Raw genomic sequence first — 19,488 nt, 5'->3', positions numbered from 1 at the left:
GGTGTTCAAGTACATGACTCATAAAAGGCAAGGATGCAGGTACAGTTAGGTAAGGTAACAGAATGTTATTGCAAGGGGAATTTAACACAAAGTTTGGGAAATTATGCTTCAATTATGTAGGGCATTCCTGAGACTACCTCTGGAGATTTGTACAGTACTGGTCTGCTTATTTAAGGAAGTATATTAATACACTGGAAGCAGCTCAGAAAACATTTACTGGACTGATACCTAGAATGGTTGCATTGTCTTATGAGGAATGGTTGGACAGACTACACTTGTACCTACTTTAGTTTAGGGTGAAAGCAGACTTGATCGAAACATACAAGCTACTGAGGGTTCTGACTGGGTGGATGGGAGAGGATACTTCCTCTCCTGAGGAAATCTGCACAACATCATGGGCCGAAGGGTCTGTTCCTGTGCTGTACTGTTCTATCTAGAACTAGGAGGTCACTGTTCAAAAGTAAGGGGCCATCCATTTAAAACAGGCAATTATGTTTTTACTCTTGGAAGGTCATAAGTCTTTGGAACTCTCTTCTCCAGGGGGCAGTGGAAGCAGAGCCTTTGAATATTTTTAAGGTAGAGGTTGATAGATTCTCTATAAAGCAACAGGGTGAAAGAGCCAGGAATAAAGTTGCTGTTAAAAAAAATCAGATCAGCCATCGTCTTGTTGAATAACACAGCAGGCGAGAGGGGCAGAGTGGCAACCTCCTGCTCCTAGTTCATATGTAAATAACAAGTACTAACTCCACTCCTTTAACTGCCTTCTTTCACTCTGACGCCTTAACACTATCTGCTCACTCTGCAAGTTACTTGGACTGATACCTGTGCAATAATCTGGATCCATTTTGGTTGCATCAGAATTTGGTGCTTGATAGAAGATGGGAGGATACTCCTATCTAACACTTGAAATGGATCAATAGGCAGGGAGGGCAAGGTTTGCTCACTGACCTTTTAAGATGGTGTTCAGGTGAACTATGTGGGGACCAGGAGTAAACTTGTGAGACACTAGACTTGTGTATTGAAGATACAAATGCACATTAACTTTCATTTTAGTTTGCTTCCAAAAAGTTCTCAAATTAGTAATCCTCGACTTTTCATTGGAACTGAAACTCTGTCATTAAGATGGCAATAGCAGAAATGCCATAAGGACTACGACAGTTCAAAGCAGCACTCACTTTCTTAAGGATAATTAGTGATGTGCAGGAGCTAACAATATCCATATGTCAATTATGAATTTCAAAAAAGTAGGAATGCTGGAATACTACCGGGCCAAATAATCCAGGACCCAGGGCCTGAGCAGCGGTAGGTGTGACAACAGGTGCAACAACCATCCTGGTACCCCTGGGTTACAAAGAAACTAGTTGGTTAATTTGCAACATGAGCAGCACAGTCTGATTGGTGGTAAAAAAGTGGGATAAAAGTATGCCAGAACAGTGAGAGGAACTGGGATCAGGCTAACCCTAACATGGAGTGGTTAAAGTGTACAGCCTGTTTCAGTAGAAGTTTTCTTGCCAGAATCAGAAGGTCATGGGTTCAAGTCCATTCCAGAGATTTGAGCAGAAAAACTGGGCTAACATTTCTGAACGACAGCAAAAAATCTGCCTCACTGTTCATTTTTAATCTCTAAAATTCTGCAAACATTCTATGTACACCCTTCTTTTGTTTTGCTTCCATTTAAGACTTATTTTTAAACCACTGTATATTTCTGCATTTAAGACCATTTTATTTGAAGACAAGTTAAAGTACAGGCAATATAAACGTCCACATGGAGAAAATGACCATTTCACACAGTGGTCTCAATATAGCTAAAACCCTATTCAGTGTGCGTTCTGGAATTAAATGTCAAAACACCTTTTGTATTTTGCAACTGGACAGTCAACCAGGACCAAGACAGTCCAGAGTAGGACCCATTTTCCACCCTAGAGGAAACCATAGTGGCACAAGGGTTGTCTCTGAACAAGGTTGCCTTCAAAATCAGACAGAGGCAACACATGGCATTAAAAAAATAATCAGCCGCCATACAAATCCTTTGATTGTGTTTTCAGAAACTCTATTCAAAGCATACACAAAGTCTGAAGTTTAGTTCTGAGAATTCCCAGGTGTTCATGCAGGGGACTAGACTGCCTGGTTCAAAACCAGAACTGTGGCTACCAAACTTCTGAAAGAACCACAATAATCTGGCCCTATTGGGGTATATGCCACAAATTGGAACTTCCAACACATTTCAATCTTAGCACTTTTGGAATATTTAAGAACTCATTTCAAAACCCAACAGCTTACCCAAGCAAGGTGGAATCAGGACCCCAAGACTGTCTATATTGATAATGTCCCACAGCAACTCTACTTAACTTTGCAAAAGAAACAGATCTGAAAATTATTAAATAAATAGATCCAATGCAAGACGGAGCATTCCAACAAACAGTTATAAAGTGTTTTTACTACCTTTTCTGCAAGACCCATTTTAATATTCTTTCAAATTAGTGAAGAGCAAGTACTCACCGACAGAGAGATGTCTGCCGCGCGACTCCGGTGGCTGGTAGATGGTGCTGAGAATGTCCCCAACAGATTGAGAGGCCTTAATACGGACCTGTTTTGTAACAGCTGAAGGCGCATGTGATGTCTAAAATTTGGAAAAAAGGAATCAGGTATGCACAACTGAAGCTTATAACAGTGCTAGATTACCTGCAAATCCCAGACTGATGGCTGCAGGAGGGTATAGCATGAGTGGGTAATGCATGTCACAAGGAAAAGACATTACTGCCTCTCAGTTCACTGCAGTGCAGTATGGTGGTGCTGCATGGTGAAGCTGCCAGGCTAACAATCTGGAAACTCGAGTTCAAATTCCACAATTGTGGTTGTGGAATTTAAATTCAATTATTCTGCAATGTCATTTAATAAATTAGAATAAAATTGCAGTAATGGTTTACTATTGCCCTTCTGGGGAGGAAATTTGAATGATTTAAGAGGCTTCAAATCATCATGCCACTTGAAAGCTATGTTTAGTCTCAAATATCATGTCTTTGATGGGGTTTGTAACCTTTAATGTTTTAAATGCATTTCTCAAGATTCACTCATTAGTCCTGATTTAGTTATTTGCATGACATCAATGTTGTATTTTACTGACAAAAACAAATCTGATATTAAACCTCCTAACACAAGAGAAAACGAGAATCAACAGCAAGGAAACACTACTGTGTATTCATTCCTACTACACATTATTTCCTTAACTTGTTTTTATTCCACCAAAAAAAAACTTAATATATCAATGAAAAAATGTTTAGTCAGCAGACATTGGTGATGTTATGCAGGGGCTTACACAGACGGCCAACAGAATTTACGCAGAGAAGCTTAAAATAAAAAGCACATCGCAGTGTCCCAATAAATTTCTGTGCTGAACAGGAAATGGCAGCTCACAGAAGAACAGTGATTTCTGTGAAAACCTGCCATGTGTTTCTACATTACTCACAGCACAAGGAAAAAACAGCCAGCAATCTGAAACAAAAACCCTTCTCACATCTGGCATTGACCAACCTGAGAATTCTGAAAGAGAACAACAGGATCAAGTAATAAACCCTCGACCACTGCTCACAAAAACAAATCTCATTTTGTTAGAAAGGTAAACATTAACTGTGTTCTGATGGACTTGAGTGGAAATGTAAACATCTGCTGTAAAAAGTCAGTGATATGACCATGTGTAACACTCAGCAATACTGCTTTTAGTAAAGAAGGGTTTAATTCCTGAGGGTTTTTTAAGCACTAATAGCCATTATGCTCATAGCCATTCATGTCACTTGGCATGAATTTTGCCCACTTTCTACCAGGACCCTCAATGGAAATTAGAGCTTACCCATAGCAGGGAGGGATAGGGCAAGGAGAGGGAAAATATCACACAGAATGCATTGTTACCTTTCACACAAACCTCATTTTACACAGGTCACTCAGCCCAGGTGGTCTGTAGGGTGTTTACACTCTACACAAACCCAAAACGACATTATTTAATCAAATTAATATAACCCTTCTCCTTTAGATATCTTCCACTTAAATCTTGTGAGATAAGTCCCACTTTTCAACCATTCTCTGTGGAAAGTTATTCCTAAAATCCTTGCTGAGTTTTAGTGATATTATATTTATATTTTCTCAGCAACAGGCAGCCACTTGATGACAAATCATTGAGTAGATGGAAACGTATTCTTAATGCAAATGAACTTTGGTGGAGGACTTGCGTTAGGCAGAGGCTGCCATCTGGAAGAGTTTTGTTAGGGCAGAGAAGCTTTTGATGGAAAAGCTTGTAAGGTAATTGCCAAAAAAAAGTGGTGATGAAGGAGAAGTTCTATTAACACAGTGATTTGTTATGCTTTGGAAAATGCTGCTCGAGCAAGCTAATTATGTTGCCCCTTCAAAGAAATAGGACAGGCATGAAGTGCCAGGTGAGCATTACATTAGCACTGGTTGGCAACTGTTTGTCAAACAGGTTGTTCACTCTGAAGGTTGCTCAATTACTCATTTCACATCAATCTAAAAGGCAGGCACATGTAGCCAAGCGCTCATCATCTTCAATATGCACCTTGCATTTGGGGAAAAACCTCATTATGTGAAGTTTTACAGGCAGCCATTGAGACTATGGACAAACCAGTGAATGCAATCTTGCACTCAGGAATCATGGTGGTATAGCAGACACCTGAGCAGATTATCACCAAAACAGGACAATTCTGGTCATCTCCCATGCTCAGTTCCAGCATTGCTCCAAAATAACAGGTGGGGTGGCAACAAGTTGAATGATGAAATATTTGAAGTAACTTGTTTGCAAGTTTAGCTAAAACCTGAATTAACTGGGATCACTGAAACTGGTGAGTGCTTTTAAAATACAACCAAGTTATTGATGAGATGTCACAAAGAAGCTTCAGATATTAGGGACTGGGGGGAATATGCCAGTCAAGGCTCATGCTTGCAAATACACTTGTGCATTTGTCTGGGAGCATGTATATAATTATACAGAAACACATGGAGGATAATAATGAGGGGTGGCCGTTGAAGACAGAAGCAGATGGTAAAGGTGGGACAGGAGGATATACTACCATTTGAATAAACCATTGACATTCTGGCTCTGTGCTTGCTGATTGACATTAGCTCCTGGATCAGCAATGGTTCCATTCAAAAGTTCACATCCTTATGTTCAAACCCACTGCATGCTGAATCCTTTCCTACTTGTTTAATTTCTTCTGGTCATTAACCCAAATGAGGAAAAAAAAGGAGATATATCCAAATTAGGATTGTGTGCAGCCTGGGGGGCATTCTGCAGGAACTGACGTTCCCATGCACTCCAAATATTCCGGCCTTCTATGCATATCTGATCTTAATCTTATTAACACTGGCACCTCCATCTTCCTAAACCCAATGGCCTGGAATTTCCTCCCCCTAAGTCACTAAAACTACCCAAAACTATGCTTTGAGACATCTGTTCTAACATCTGCACAGCTCAGTGTTGAGGTTTGCCTCATTGCATTTTTGTGTCTTTGGACTTACTGCCACATTAAGGGAACTTCATGCAGGCTGTTGCTATCCAAGTCTAAACTCACATAAAAAGTAGCTACCTGATTGTGTTTTGGAGGACCTGTGGTCTTTAATTAAACTCACTGACCAGTAAAAGTCGATGTTTCATAATGTATGCACCAGTAACGTAGGAGATTTGGAGGAACAAAAAAAAATGCATGTCTAATCATTGCTGGTTAATGACCGAGCAATTTGACTCAGTCACATCACTACCTACCAAGTTGGTCGAGTACTGAACAACACTATCATCAGCCTTCAGCAGGAAATGAGAGAACCAACATGAGGGAAGTGCCTCCTTGATCTTGTTGTCATTGACCAATGCATCAATGCCCCCTTTTATAAGACTCATGGAGACAAGGTGTCATCTTCAAATCTGAGGATTTTCAAGGGATATACAAAGAGATTACACAGCCTAAAACTGGGCATATTTGAAACACTGTTGGCATCAAATGTGACATAATTGCATTCATCCATAATCAAAACTTGTTGGTAGTTAATGGGAATGCACAGGATAGAACTGATTCAGTGAGCAGTGTAGAACAGCACGCAAGGAGCAACGCCAACATACCTAAAAATGAAGTTACAACATTGGACTTGGACTAAATCATGGGAACTGTGTGCTACAGATCCCACAACTAACAGAACAAGTCAAACTCTAGATTGCCACATGCAGTAAGAAATCATGGCGGGCAACTGAACAACAAGGTAAGGCGGCTCCACAGCTACTGTAATTTCTAGTGAGGAGTAGCCCATTCTATGATCACCAAAAAGGCTGAAGCATTTTCAGCTAGAACTAGGATGGATGGTTGATCTCACCATAAGGTTCCCACCATCAGAGAAACCAGTCTACAGGCAATTCTCTGTATATGATATCAAGAAACTGATGAACTAACTTAATGGTTAAATGCTATTGGACCCAGACTATACACTAGCTGTAGTGCCAAAGATTTATGCTCCTAACTATCTGTACCTCTAACCAAGCCATTCAAATATGGCTACAACATTAGCATTTGTCTACCTGTGCAGAAAACCCAACATGCATGACCTACCCACAAAAAATGATAAATCCAACCCAGAAAACCAATTTTCAGTCACTTGCCAGAAACCTACTAATCAATGCTCAGTTTAAGTTCTCCTGAACTCCTTACTGAATTGGACCAAATATGAAGATATAAAGCTACACGTCATCTTCACCAAATCAACCTACAGAAGATGCATGCGTTTTTGACAACACTGCTGCATGTGACTATCATGTAATGCTCGCAGAGATAAAGTTCCATCTTCACACAAAGGACAGCCTTCATCTCACTGTAAAACACCATCATGTTCAGAGGATAGACTCAAAAAGTGATCTGGGCGGTGGTTTGCCATGAACATCAGAATTGTATCCCATGACAGGTCCTGCATATTCTCTACTCTTTAATTACAATCAAGCCCTCAAATCAATCCAATGGACTGTCATTTTAATTCTCCATCCCACTCTAATTCTGACCTCTCAGCCTTTGACTGCCAACACTTTTCCAACAAAGCCCAAAGTACAAGGAACAACACCTCATCTTCCGGCTAAGCACACTACACAATTTTAGATAAACAACCTTTGTCACTTGTGTCAGGACTGGCCAGTTCTGATGGAAAGTCATCTATCTGTAACATTAAGATGCTGTCTGATGTGCTGAATATTCACAGCATTTTGTGTTTTTATTTCCAGCAGCTGCCGTATTTTTGCTCTACAACAGTCGGACTATACCAAAGAAATGCAATTCAGATCTGACCATGCTTCTTGCCAAGTTGCTTTAGTATGTTAAAATACTGGCACCTACCAGCAATATGGAAATTTGGCTGGGTTATGTACCGACTAAGTAGTGGCAATCCAATCCAGTTAACTAGCACCTAATTAGCATGTTATTAATCAGCAAAGTAAATAAAGGTGTCATTGACAGTGCTATCAAGTGCACTTGTTCATCAATGCTTAGCTTAGGTTTCAACAGAACCACTTCGTTCCAGACTTCACTTCAGCCTTGACCCAAACGTAGACCAAAGAGCTGAATTCTAAGGGAAGGTGAGAGTGATCACTTTGATCGTCATGGCAGCATTTCACCCAGTGTAGCATCAAGCAACCAGGGTAATGGGCATATGGGCATCAAGGAGAAGACACCCAATGACTGGAATAATACCATGCACAAAAAAATGACTGTTATTGAAGATCAACCCAGCCCCATTATATGTAGGAGTTCTCCAGAAGTGTCCTAGGCCCAATCAACGGCTTCAAAGACCATATTTCCACCAATAATGTCAGAGATGGGAATGTTTACTCATGATTTCACAATGTTCAGCTTCATTTTCAACTCCTCAGCAAATGATGTACCTCACACCTGCAGAAAGATGACCTCAAAGCTACTTGGGCATGGACTGATAGGTGGCAAGTGATATTCATGCCATGAAAGTGCCAGGCAATGACCACATCCAACAAGTTTAACCACCTATCCTCAATTATTTCCATTGCTGCATTCCTCACCATCAACCTGGGATGACTATGAGCAGAAACTCAATGGGACCTCTGACCAACAGCAACAGGCCAGAGGTTGGGTCTCTTTCATCATGTCTCACTTTTTGTCACACCAAACCCTTTCCACCAATTACTAGGCACAGCTGGAGAGTCTGATGAAATACTCTCTGCTGGTCCAATAACACACACGCAGTTCAACAGCATCCAGAAAAATGTGACCGACTTGATTTGTACTTGCCACCACCCTAAACATTCATTGTCTCCACCAGCAGCTCCTGGTGGCTGTACTGCATACCATTTACTGGATTCACCAACATAGAACAGTAGAGCATAGGCACAGACCCTTAGGCCTGTCATGTCTGTGCCGACCATGATGCCATTCCCACCTACCTGAGTATAGTCCATATCCCTTTATTCCTTGCCTGTTCCTGTATCCGTGCAAATGCCTCCTAAACATTGCTATGGTATCCACTTCTACCACCTCCCAGGTAGCGTGCTCCAGTCATCTATCACTGTGCAAAAAAAAATCTTGCCTCGCAAATCTCCTTCACACGTTCCTCCTCTTACCTTAAATCTATGCCCTCTAGTATATGATGCAGCCACTCTGGGGGAAAAAGACAATGACAATCTACCCCATCTGTGCCTCTCATAATTTTATAAACTTCTGTTAAGTCACTTCTCAGCCTCTGACGTGCCAGAGAAAGCAAGCCAAGTTTGTCCAATTTCCCCTTAAAAGTTAATACACTCCAATCCAGCTAACATCTGAGTGAACCTCTTCTGTATCCTCTCCAAAGCCTCCACATTCTTCCTATAGTGTGGCAACCAGAATGGCACACAATATTCCAAATGTGTCCTAACCAAAGCTTTATACAGCTGCAGCATGACTTCCCAACTTTTATACTCAAAGCCCTGACCGATGAGCATGCCATACATCTTCTTTACCACCTTATCCGCTTGTGTTGCCACTTTCAGGGCACTATAGACTTGCACACCGAGATCCCTCTGGAATTTAGACGGGCACATGAACAGGAAGGGAATGGAAGGATATAGACCGTGCGCAGGCAGATGGGATTAGTTTTGATTGGCATTACAGTCAGCACAGACAATGTGGGTTGAAGGGCCTGTTCCTATGCTGTTCCTATGTTCCAAGTCAGGTACGTGGAAGACCACCTTCCACATGCCCAAATAAGCATAGCTCCAACAGCACATGCGACCCAACATCAGGTAGGCAAAGAGGCCTAGCTGATCGAATATCTATGATAAATGAGGTACCAGTCACTCCCTCCATTAGCGCACTATGGTGGCAATCTATGCCATCTACTAGGTGCACTACAGCAATTTATCAAGATTTCTTTGACAGCAACTTTTAAATCCATGGCTTTGATTATCTAGAAAAGCAAAGGCAACAGGCATGGTGGAATACCAACATCTACATGATGCCTTCCAAGATACACATATTCCTAAGAAATAGGAGGAGGAGGAAACCACTTGGCCCTTTGTGTCTCCTCAGTCATTCAATATGATTACGGCTGATCTTTTACCTCAGCACCATTCTCCTGCATTAACTCCACCTCCCTTGATTCTCTTAATATCTAAGCATCTATCAACCTCTGCCTTGAATATAGTCAGCCACTGAGACTCCACAGTCCTCTTGGATAGAGAATTCCAATGACTTATTATGCTCAGGGTGAAGAAATCATTATTAGGTCACACACAAACAACTCTTTAAAACCATGTAATTTGTAGCTATGTGCTTTAAAATGTTTATTTTTATTCTGAATTATATTCTCCAGAATGAAGTTTTACAATGCATCACTTGAAGTGAAAACCATGGGGCAGTGTGCTGGGAGCCAAAGCGAGAAAGCTCCAGATCATGTTTGTTACCCTACAGACAATTTTCTAGCTCTTGACTTGGAACTAGATAGCTGCACAATGAAAAAGTAAGGCTGGTAAGGGAATAAAATACACCATCAGCCAACGTATCTTCATACTAGTTTTTTTTTGGTTCTTTTAGAACCTACAAGAAGTGGAGCACATCCAATGTAAAAATAAATTCCACGAACAGTCAGGGCAGGAGAGAAGGGACCAGCTTGTGCCATTGCAGGATCTCAATCCGACAAAGTTCCTTGCCCCCTCCATAGATGCTGCTCAACCTGCTGAGGTCCTCCAGCAGTTTAGGTTTTTGCATTCCATTTAGAACCCCTCTTCAACTACAATGCAGATCAAAGAGAAAGGATTAGAAACTGCATGACTTTAAAAAAAATTTTGAACGACCTGTGAAATGCATGACAAACCTGGATGCACCTGCTTGCTTACTTGGTCAGTATAAGGGCCTATAAAATTATTGAACAAACTGAACTGAAGCATTCTCAAGGGATTTGGGTAGCTACATTGCAAAGGTTCTATCATGCCACTTTCTCAGCAATTCACTGCACGTGCCTGCCTCTGCCAATCTCTTATATTCTCTGCTTCATCACTCATGAGTCGCTATAGATTGTAAAATGGACAATTTATAACACTGACTTGAGAGATTTCTCAGAAGATTTTTTTGAAAACAGAACTCAAATTACTGGCCAACATTCTCACAAAAGTTTTCCCATTTTTATCAATTTAAAGAACTATGGTCTCCTAAGATAAGCCATTCATCTTGATGATTGGAGAGTACGATCACTTACATGGTTTTTCTCCTGAGCTACAAGTAAGATTTTCAAGCTCTTCATGCTGAAGCTTCGATCAAGTAGATCAATGGCTTTGTCAAGATCATCCTGGTTTCGTAAAGGAATTAGTAACTGGAAGAGGGTAGAGAATCAAACCCAAATCAGTACAGATACATGCAATCATACAAAAGTGAGCCACATTAGTCATGATGAAGCTTTATAAAATTCTAGTTCAACCACAACCAGAATATCCTGGGCACTGGAAAATATATGAAGGCTTGGAGAAAGCACGGAAGAAATTTACCAAAATGATACTAGAAGTAAGGGACTTTATTTGTGTGGAAAAACTAGAGAAGCTGAGGCTGGTCTGGAGAATCCTAGAAGATCTGACAAAACGTACACAAAATCATGAAGAAGAGCTGAGGAATATTGAATGAAGCAAGTGCAAAAGTACCAAAAAAAAAGCAACATGAGGAATTTCTTTGGGTTGGGGTCTGGAATGAAGCAAGTGCAAAAGTACCAAAAAAAAAAAGCAACATGAGGAATTTCTTTGGGTTGGGGTCTGGAATGAAGCAAGTGCAAAAGTACCAAAAAAAAAAGCAACATGAGGAATTTCTTTCTCACCCCTCAGTGAATATTGAATGAAGCAAGTGCAAAAGTACCAAAAAAAAAAGCAACATGAGGAATTTCTTTGGGTTGGGGTCTGGAATGAAATGTCAGGAATAGCAGTGGAGTCAGATTAAATTGAGACATTCATAAGGGTGCTAGATAAGGATTTGAAGGAACAAATTTGCAGGGCTATGGGGAAAGAGCGTAGGAATTTGGGAATATCTGGATTGCTCATACATAGAGTTGGGATGGAATATACAGACTGAATCTATGACCTCTGCTGTAACCATTCTGAGATTCTGTGAAAAGGATGAAATATACAGCAAACTCCAAATTAAGGTACTGTAGAATCTCACTGTTCTACAGTCTCATTACCCTCACCATCATTTATTCACAAAAGCATCTATGGAAGCCTAGATTACATAAACCAGTCAGACACAGTTGGGGACTTGAAACTTGATTTTTCACCCAGCTTTAGTGTTTTGTATCTGTGAATGCAGTAACCAGTGCTATTTACAGCACAGCCCCAGGCTTGGCTTTGGCACAGGCAGTGAGTGTTTCTGACTTGGAAGGCGAGCTACAGAAAAGGCTGTCGGCATTTCTTTTCCCCCAAGAGTATCTCAATTTTAAAATGGAAAAATGTAGGTTTTATCTGCACATACTTGAAGAAATAATCTAAATAGGTTAAAACCTCATGCATTAAACTGGGTATGGGATGGTGTTGTGGTAGAAGGGAGAAGAGAACAGAAACTCTACACAACCTGATTTCTATTCACCAGCTGGATAATCAAGATTTCACTGCAAAGGAAATTCAAGATTAAGAAAACTAAAAAAGGGCAAAAATTACACAACAGCTTAGACAAACGTATACAAATTCCAATTTACTGAAAAATTATATTTGCAGAGAAAGGTACTTTTATTTCTCTAGAACTTCCCAAGTGGTACCTGCTGCCCACATTTGCCACCTATGATCCCCATTCCTTCAAACTTGCCTTCTCCAGAAGACCAATCTTCAACATAACAAGACATTGATTGGTCATACAAGCCGCACCCACAAAATTCATCTGGAAATCTTTGACAGATTGTACAGCTCCGCCTCCAGTTTTACAGCATCAAAGCTGCCATTGTTTTTCTAATGCTTCTAAATACCTCTGATGTTTCAGATACATTTAGACCTGATGATAAACATTTAAAAACTTAAAAATTGTTGTAGGATTGTATTGTTTTAAAAAATTTAAAACCCCTAAAACACAAAAATATCAAATTAAACAAAAACAATAAAAAGTAGCTCGCCTTATTCTCACCCACTTTTCCCCTCAGAGGATCAGAGACCAGATTCCTTAGCTGTGAAATCTCAGCAAGCTCTTGCTCTGCTACTGGATTCCAGTGGCGAAGTTTAGATGGAAAATCAATGGTAGAGGTCAGTCAGCAAGTTCAGAGCTTCTGCATTCAAGTGCGAGCCCTGAAGCCTGCGAGCACCAAGGCTGAGAAATGCCAGCAAGTTTCAGGGCTACCACTGAAATCTGAATTGCAACAAAAAACCCAGATAAATCATGGTCTCAGTTCAACTCTGCAACACCGATTGCAGATGACCATAGCTCTTTAGATCAACAACATTCGCTTCAACACTTCTCTAAGCCCTACTAAACACTCATTGTTATAGAACCAGTGCTTTGCATTCTTATTGCCACCTTCATCTCAATAGCCGCTATACTGGCACACAGTAGAAAGTTTTTGTTTGGAAGTGATCTACTGGACAGCAGTAAAAGGTAGATTTGACATTAAAAACATAAAAAACATAAAAACATTTGACATAAAAAAGTATGCTTCTAGACTGCATCTGAACAAGAAACCGAGAAAATGGAATTGCTGCAAAAGGTACACAAGCAGTACAAGAGCTGAACTGAAGTTGCAGGAAATTATGACTCGTCCAGGACTTCTTGTTGGCAGGAAGTTCAGAGCTGACAAACCTAGAGTCATGAATTGTGAGCAGAGATAAAGTCAAGTCTGACATATTAAAGCAGAGACCACAACTGCAGAAATGCTAAAGCAGAAGAATTACTGAAGAGGAGAGGCCAGAGGATGAAGGTACAGGAAGCTGCCTGAGGAGCTGTAGAAACTGTGCTGGGATAAGGAAGAATGGACTGTAAGGGAATCAGGAGACAAAGGACTGTGGAGATGAAATGGTTGAGGAATGAATGGTCAATATTCTCAAAAGGCAGTGAAGTTCAGCATAACTAGGGCAGTAGGTGGTTGAAGTCACACAGAATGTTGTGGTGGACAACTTTGTCTAAAGTGGATTTTATGTCGTGGGTTATCATTAAATTAGATTACAGGGACTCAAAGGTGTGTGGTGAAATGACCATATGGTCACTTTGTAATAACTCATTCAGGAACCTTGGGAACAAAAGAAAATGATAGCACGAGAGACACATTGTGGCTTGGGAATGTTAAAACACCAAGAATAAGTTTTTTTCAAAGAAGGTGCTTTTCAGAAACTTGAGAAAAGGGAGTGATAGAGAAGGAGAAACTGACTACAAGGAGTCTGAGAGAGCATATGGGGGACTTCACAGAGAAGATTGTTCTCACAGAAAGTGGAGTACAACGGGAGAGGGATGAGAAGACAAAGGCATTAGGTTCAACTGTGGAAATAAAAATTGGTAAAGAGGCTTGAAGATTAGGGATTACCTCATTGTTTGTGTAGTTTAAGTCCATTTGTTGCCCAAATACCGTCTTGACTTTCTGGTGCAGTTCCTCATATTTGACTGGCCGGCTGAACTGTATGATTCTGACAATAGGACAAAACAAAAATAATTCAAGATAGTTGAAACTGGCTGCTTCACTTTCAGCAACAGGTAGCTAAACAGCACTAAGAGCTCTTGGGGGTTAAGTGCACGGGATATGAATGGCGCAAACTATTAAAAGTAGTTCAGTTTCCAATTCTGCATTTCATAATATGCTATTTCTTTAAAAGACATTTAATAATAGGTATACTAGAACATCAGAAATAGGAATAAGGCAGTCATGTTCTGCTATTCAATAATATCATAGCTGATCTTCTACCTCAGTGCCACTTTCCTGCATTAACTTCATTTTCCCTTGATTCCTTAAAGATTGATACATCTTGAATATACTCATAGCCCTCTTGGATATAGAATTCCAAAGATTTATTGTCCTCTGGATGAACAAATTTTCTCTCATCTCTATCCTGAGTAATCAAACTCTTATTTTGAGACTATGAACCCTAGTTATAGACACCCCAGCCAGGGAAAACCTCGACCCCACATCTACCCTATGAAGCCTCTTCAGAATTCTGTACATTGCAATAAGGTCACCTCTCATTCTTTGAACCTCTAAAGGACATTGATCCATTTTGCCTAATCTCTCCTTATGTGATAAGCCTGCCATCCCAGCAAACAATCTGTTGAACGTTTGCTGCAACTCTTCTATTCCTTGGGTAGGGAGACCAGACAGGTACACACATTTCAGGTGCTGTCTTGGCCCGATATAATTGGAATAAGTCATTTTTATATTTGTATGCTGATCCTCTTGCAATAAAAGCTAACTTATTGTTTGCTTTCATAATTGCTTATTAAATCTGCAAGTTAACTTCCAGTGATTCATGTACAAGAAAACCTGGTCCCTCTAAATACCAACACCTTTCAATCTCTCACCATTTAAAAAAATACACTATGTATTTCCAAAGTGGATGACCTCATTTGTTCCCCGACTTTATATTCCACTTGTTAAGTCCTTACCCACCCCTTAAAACCTCTCTGCATATTCCTCACAATACCACCGAGTTTTGCAATAATGAGTAAACTTCAGATAAGTTATGCTCAACCCAAATCAATAATTTGGATCAGGGAATCATGTACAGCTGAAGTTCCAGCTTCAATCCACATTGGGTACCCATTTGTCCTAGCCCTTAGCTGAGAAATTGAACTGTTTATTCTTAATGTTTTCAGTCTGTTAATCAATATATAATCAGTGCAGCACATTACCACCAATATTGTGCAGTCTAATTTTGTTTAATAATCTCTCATGTGACATGAATATCTTCTGAAAGTTCAAATAGAGTATAACTGCTAGTTACAACCTAAAAAAAAGCGTTCATAAATTCACACCAACTCTGCCAATTATAAATTTGTTCCTATTCATCTCGTGGATTAACTCCACACCAAAAATCAAGATGCACAGCATGACCCTAAAAAACACGGGTCCCTGTCTATATCACAAAATGGACAACAATAAAGAATTTATCATCTCCAGTGCATCAGAATAGCTGGCAATCAAATGAAGAGTCTTCAAAGACCAAACCCTCAATCCTTGTATCAAGCTCAGTCTGCCGAGCATCAGTGATACCCTGTATGCTTTGGAGACATGTAGGCACCTCAAAGCACTGGAAACAGCAGTGTCTCTGGAAAATCCACTGGCATGATAATTGAACCAGAATCCTCTCCCCGCCCACCGTTCCCAGGATTGAAGCTTTGGTTCTGATCATGCTCAACGAACTCTGGTCAGCTGGAGATGCTGGAATCTGGAGCAAAATAAACACCAAACTGCTGGAGGAACTCAGAAGGTCAGGCAGCATCTGTAGAGGGAAATGGAAGTCAACGTTTTAGGTCAAGACCTTTCATCTGGACTGGACCTATCAGCAGATGAAGGGTCTCAACCCGAAACGTTGACTATTCATTTCCCTCCACAGATGCTGCTTGACCCACTGAGCTTTGTTTTTTTTTTGCTCTGGTTGGCTGACCACATTGTCCACACAGCTGATAACAGACTTCTGAAACAAGGACTCTCTTGTGATGGAGCTCAGAGTTGATTTCCAGCAGGCTAGAGGAAATGCTTGAAGGATGGTTTCAAAGTTTCTTTGAAAAGAATGCAATATGCTCATCACCATACGAGAATCCCTGGCCATGTTCACTCAAAATGGAGAAATAGTATCTGAGAAGGCACCACGCACCTCAACTCTCTACGACAGGAGCACGCGGAGGACAAGTGAAAAGAATGGAAGCAACATACAAGGTATGAAACAACCCATCTAATCTATGGCAATCTGCAGACATTAACTGAGATCCCAAAGAAATGGAAATAAAAGCAAGTCATGAGGGGAGGGGAGAGGATTAGATGCTTGACCTTTCACTATTAACTGAGGAACTGTCACCTGGCCAATGAGGGGGAAAAGTCAGGGTTGTTCCAACAGAATTAGTTAGGTCAAAGGGTAAAACTGCTTGACTTGGAATGTGACTTAAATTGGCAGATAGGTCTGTAAGGAGCCAGAAACACAGGAAAGGCAATTTCTGCAAGTGTGAACCAGATACATTAATAATGCATGCCCTTCTTAGTCACATTTAAATTATTCAACTGATAAGCATTTTTGTAGAATAAAAAAAGTTGGAAATATAAAGAAAAGCTGAATATATGCAGCAAGTCAGCCAATTTAGTGGCTTCTGGAAAAGAACTTACATCAGAAATTCAATGATCATTAAGCAATATCCATAATGCAGCTGCCCAAAGTAGAAAAAGGGGAAGTGCGAACTGAGATTAGGTGTATGGACAATGCGATGGAATAGAAACCCCAGTGCTTCCTGCCACATTCACAATAACCTCAGTGTGCTCCAGACATCATTTTGCCTTCTTTCCTGTTATGCCCCCACCTCTGCACCATCGTCCACAAATAATTCATCAACTCCGGTGCGGCAGGAGCAGACAATCTCAGTGATCTTGAGTTTACAGAAAGACATAAGAATCAGGAATCCACTCCTGCCTGCCATCTACATTGCTTGAAGCATCTTTCATGCTGCAATTACTCTTACGTTTGTGATCCCTTTATTTAAATACAGTGAGAGTGCCTCTCAGGGTGATCTCTTGCTGCTGTAGTGAATGTATGATTATTGTGGCATATAATCACAAAATAGTAGAAAAAATACCGATGATCATATTGGGTATGCATTAACTGTACCAACCTCACCCAGCAAAACCTCCAATTATTACAAAAATGTTCCTAGCTGATCCCGCACAAAGTGTACACCACAATATTTGCAGAGCTTTCTGATTATACTATATTCCCTCACACTTTCCAATTAACTTGCTTATTTCCTCTCCGGAAGGCATGTAGTATTTTTGAGATGTGTTCCCACAGATTGCTGAGTTTCTTCCAAACAAACATTCCTTACCCAGGAATCAAGAATACTGGCAACTAAAGCATCACAATGTGACCTTATCTTGTACCCATCTAGTAGGAGCATATCCATGTCATTAGAAAATGTCCTTACTGTTCCAGCTTCCTGTAAACTCAAGGTAGTACAGCAGTGGCAAACATTCTATTCTTGACCTTCAGGTATTTCTGAGGCCCACTGCTCATGATGCTATATATTAAAGGTCCAGACTTAGATGTATTGATCACTTCAAAGTTTGTATAGACATAAACCATGTAAGTGTAATAAACAATGAAGATAATTAACTGACTGCATAAAGAACATAGAAGCATGGAAGTTAACAGAGAACTGAAAGATTAATACATTTTAGCAGAATGCATGAAAAACACAATGCGAATTAAGTAAATAATTTTAAAATAGATGCAGGAATAGAGGGACCAGATGCACAATCTTTTAAAATGTTAGAAGATAGCTACAAGCCATCCATGGGTAACAAATGGGATCTGTTTTAAGTCAATTTTGTCCTTAATTCGGAATATACATAAAAATCATTCGATATGGTAATGATACCTCCACAGTATTGTAATGAATGGCATCAAAAGCACAATCTCATCAGTCTTTTAATGAGACTTTTGATAAGAAGGAACAAGTACTAAAAGTAGAGAGAGGGGAAACTAGTTCTGTCATTCCTAGGAAGGAGCATATGTATTACATCAGACTTTTGAATTTAATAATATTATGGGAGCTTGTTCATATGTAGAGGTGTCCATTAGCTGGGAGTTCATAACATGGGGATGGCCTGTACTTTAGTACAAAAGTAGGATATGGTACATTTTATGAAACAGGCTTCAGTAGGAAAACTGGGCACATGACTTTAGGAAGGATACCAAGCATGGGTGCAGAAGAGATCTTTTAGAATTTTATGAGCAGCAAAATATTGCAAATGTTGGAAAACTGAAGGAAATACAAAATTGCTGGAAATACTCAGGCCAGACAACATCTGTATAGAGAGAAATGCCGTTAATGTTCAAGTTGGTGAACTTTCAGAATAAGTAGTTATTGACCCAACGCTCTCTCTTTTTCTCCAGATGCTGCCTTATCTGCTAGGTATTTATCACAGTTTTTATTTTGCCAGAATTGTACTAGTGATGTGGAGAGACGTGTTGTTCAGGTTAGACGTGTTTTAGAGAAGAATCAATGAAGGTGTTCAAAATCATGAAGGTTTTGATAAAGCAGATAGGGAAAATAAAATGTTTCCGATGGCAGGGAGGTCAGCAACTAGACAATATGGATTCAAAGAATTTCGAAAAACAGGTAAGGCAGATGAACTTAGGACTTGGATAGATACATCGGATTGGGACATCATAGCCATTACAGAAACATGACTAAGGGAGGAACAGGACTGGCAGCTTAATGTTCCGGTGTATAGGTGCTTTAGGCAGGATAGATGTGGAGGAAAGAGAGGAGGGGGAGTTGCATTTTTGTATAAGGGGAATGTCATAGTGGTAGTCAGAGACGAAATTACTAAAGGATCATCCAATGAAGCTTTATGGGGGGAGCTGAGAAGTAAGGGGATGATCACTTTGTTGGGATTGTACGATAGGTGCCCAAACTGTCAATGGGAATTAGAAGAAAAAATATGCAGAGAGATTGTGCAGTGTTGTAATAATAATAATAGGGTTGTCATAGTAGAGGATTTTAACTTTCCTAACATATACTGGCACTGCCATACTGTTTAGATGGGGTGGAATTTGTTAAGTGTGTTCAGGAAAGTTTCCTTAGGCAATATATAGAGGGTCCTACTAGGGAGAGAGGGCAAAGCTCGACCTACTCTTGGGTAATAGGGTGGGGCAAATGACTGAGGTGACAGTGAGGGAGTACTTTGGGTCCAGTGACCTATTAGTTTTAAACTAGTTATGGAAAGTGTTAGGACTGGTCCACCGGTTCAAGTTCTAAATTGGGACAAGGCAAATTTTGACAGTATGAGACAGGAGTGTGGAGG

At 40.2% G+C, this 19,488-nt stretch overlaps 1 protein-coding gene across 3 annotated transcripts in view; it reads right to left on the bottom strand.

Moving 5' to 3' along the window:
• Window positions 1-19,488, bottom strand: part of map3k3 (mitogen-activated protein kinase kinase kinase 3) — a 171,167-nt gene that overhangs the window by 90,489 nt on the left and 61,190 nt on the right. For all 3 annotated transcript variants that reach the window (XR_007958214.1, XM_052038913.1, XM_052038914.1), the window contains exons 5-7: window positions 14,011-14,110; window positions 10,732-10,845; window positions 2,500-2,620 (exon numbers count right to left, since the gene is read on the bottom strand). Coding sequence is in view for 2 of the 3 variants with exons in the window: in XM_052038913.1 (XP_051894873.1) it covers window positions 2,500-2,620; window positions 10,732-10,845; window positions 14,011-14,110 (335 nt within the window). In the remaining variant the exon portion in view is untranslated. The remainder of the gene's footprint in view (window positions 1-2,499; window positions 2,621-10,731; window positions 10,846-14,010; window positions 14,111-19,488) is intronic.

The sequence above is a fragment of the Pristis pectinata genome, chromosome 25 (assembly GCF_009764475.1).
Source record: "Pristis pectinata isolate sPriPec2 chromosome 25, sPriPec2.1.pri, whole genome shotgun sequence".
In the NCBI taxonomy this organism is placed as follows: domain Eukaryota; kingdom Metazoa; phylum Chordata; class Chondrichthyes; order Rhinopristiformes; family Pristidae; genus Pristis; species Pristis pectinata.
The sequence above is the reverse complement of the archived record's forward strand: the minus strand, read 5'-3'. Positions and strand labels throughout refer to the sequence as shown.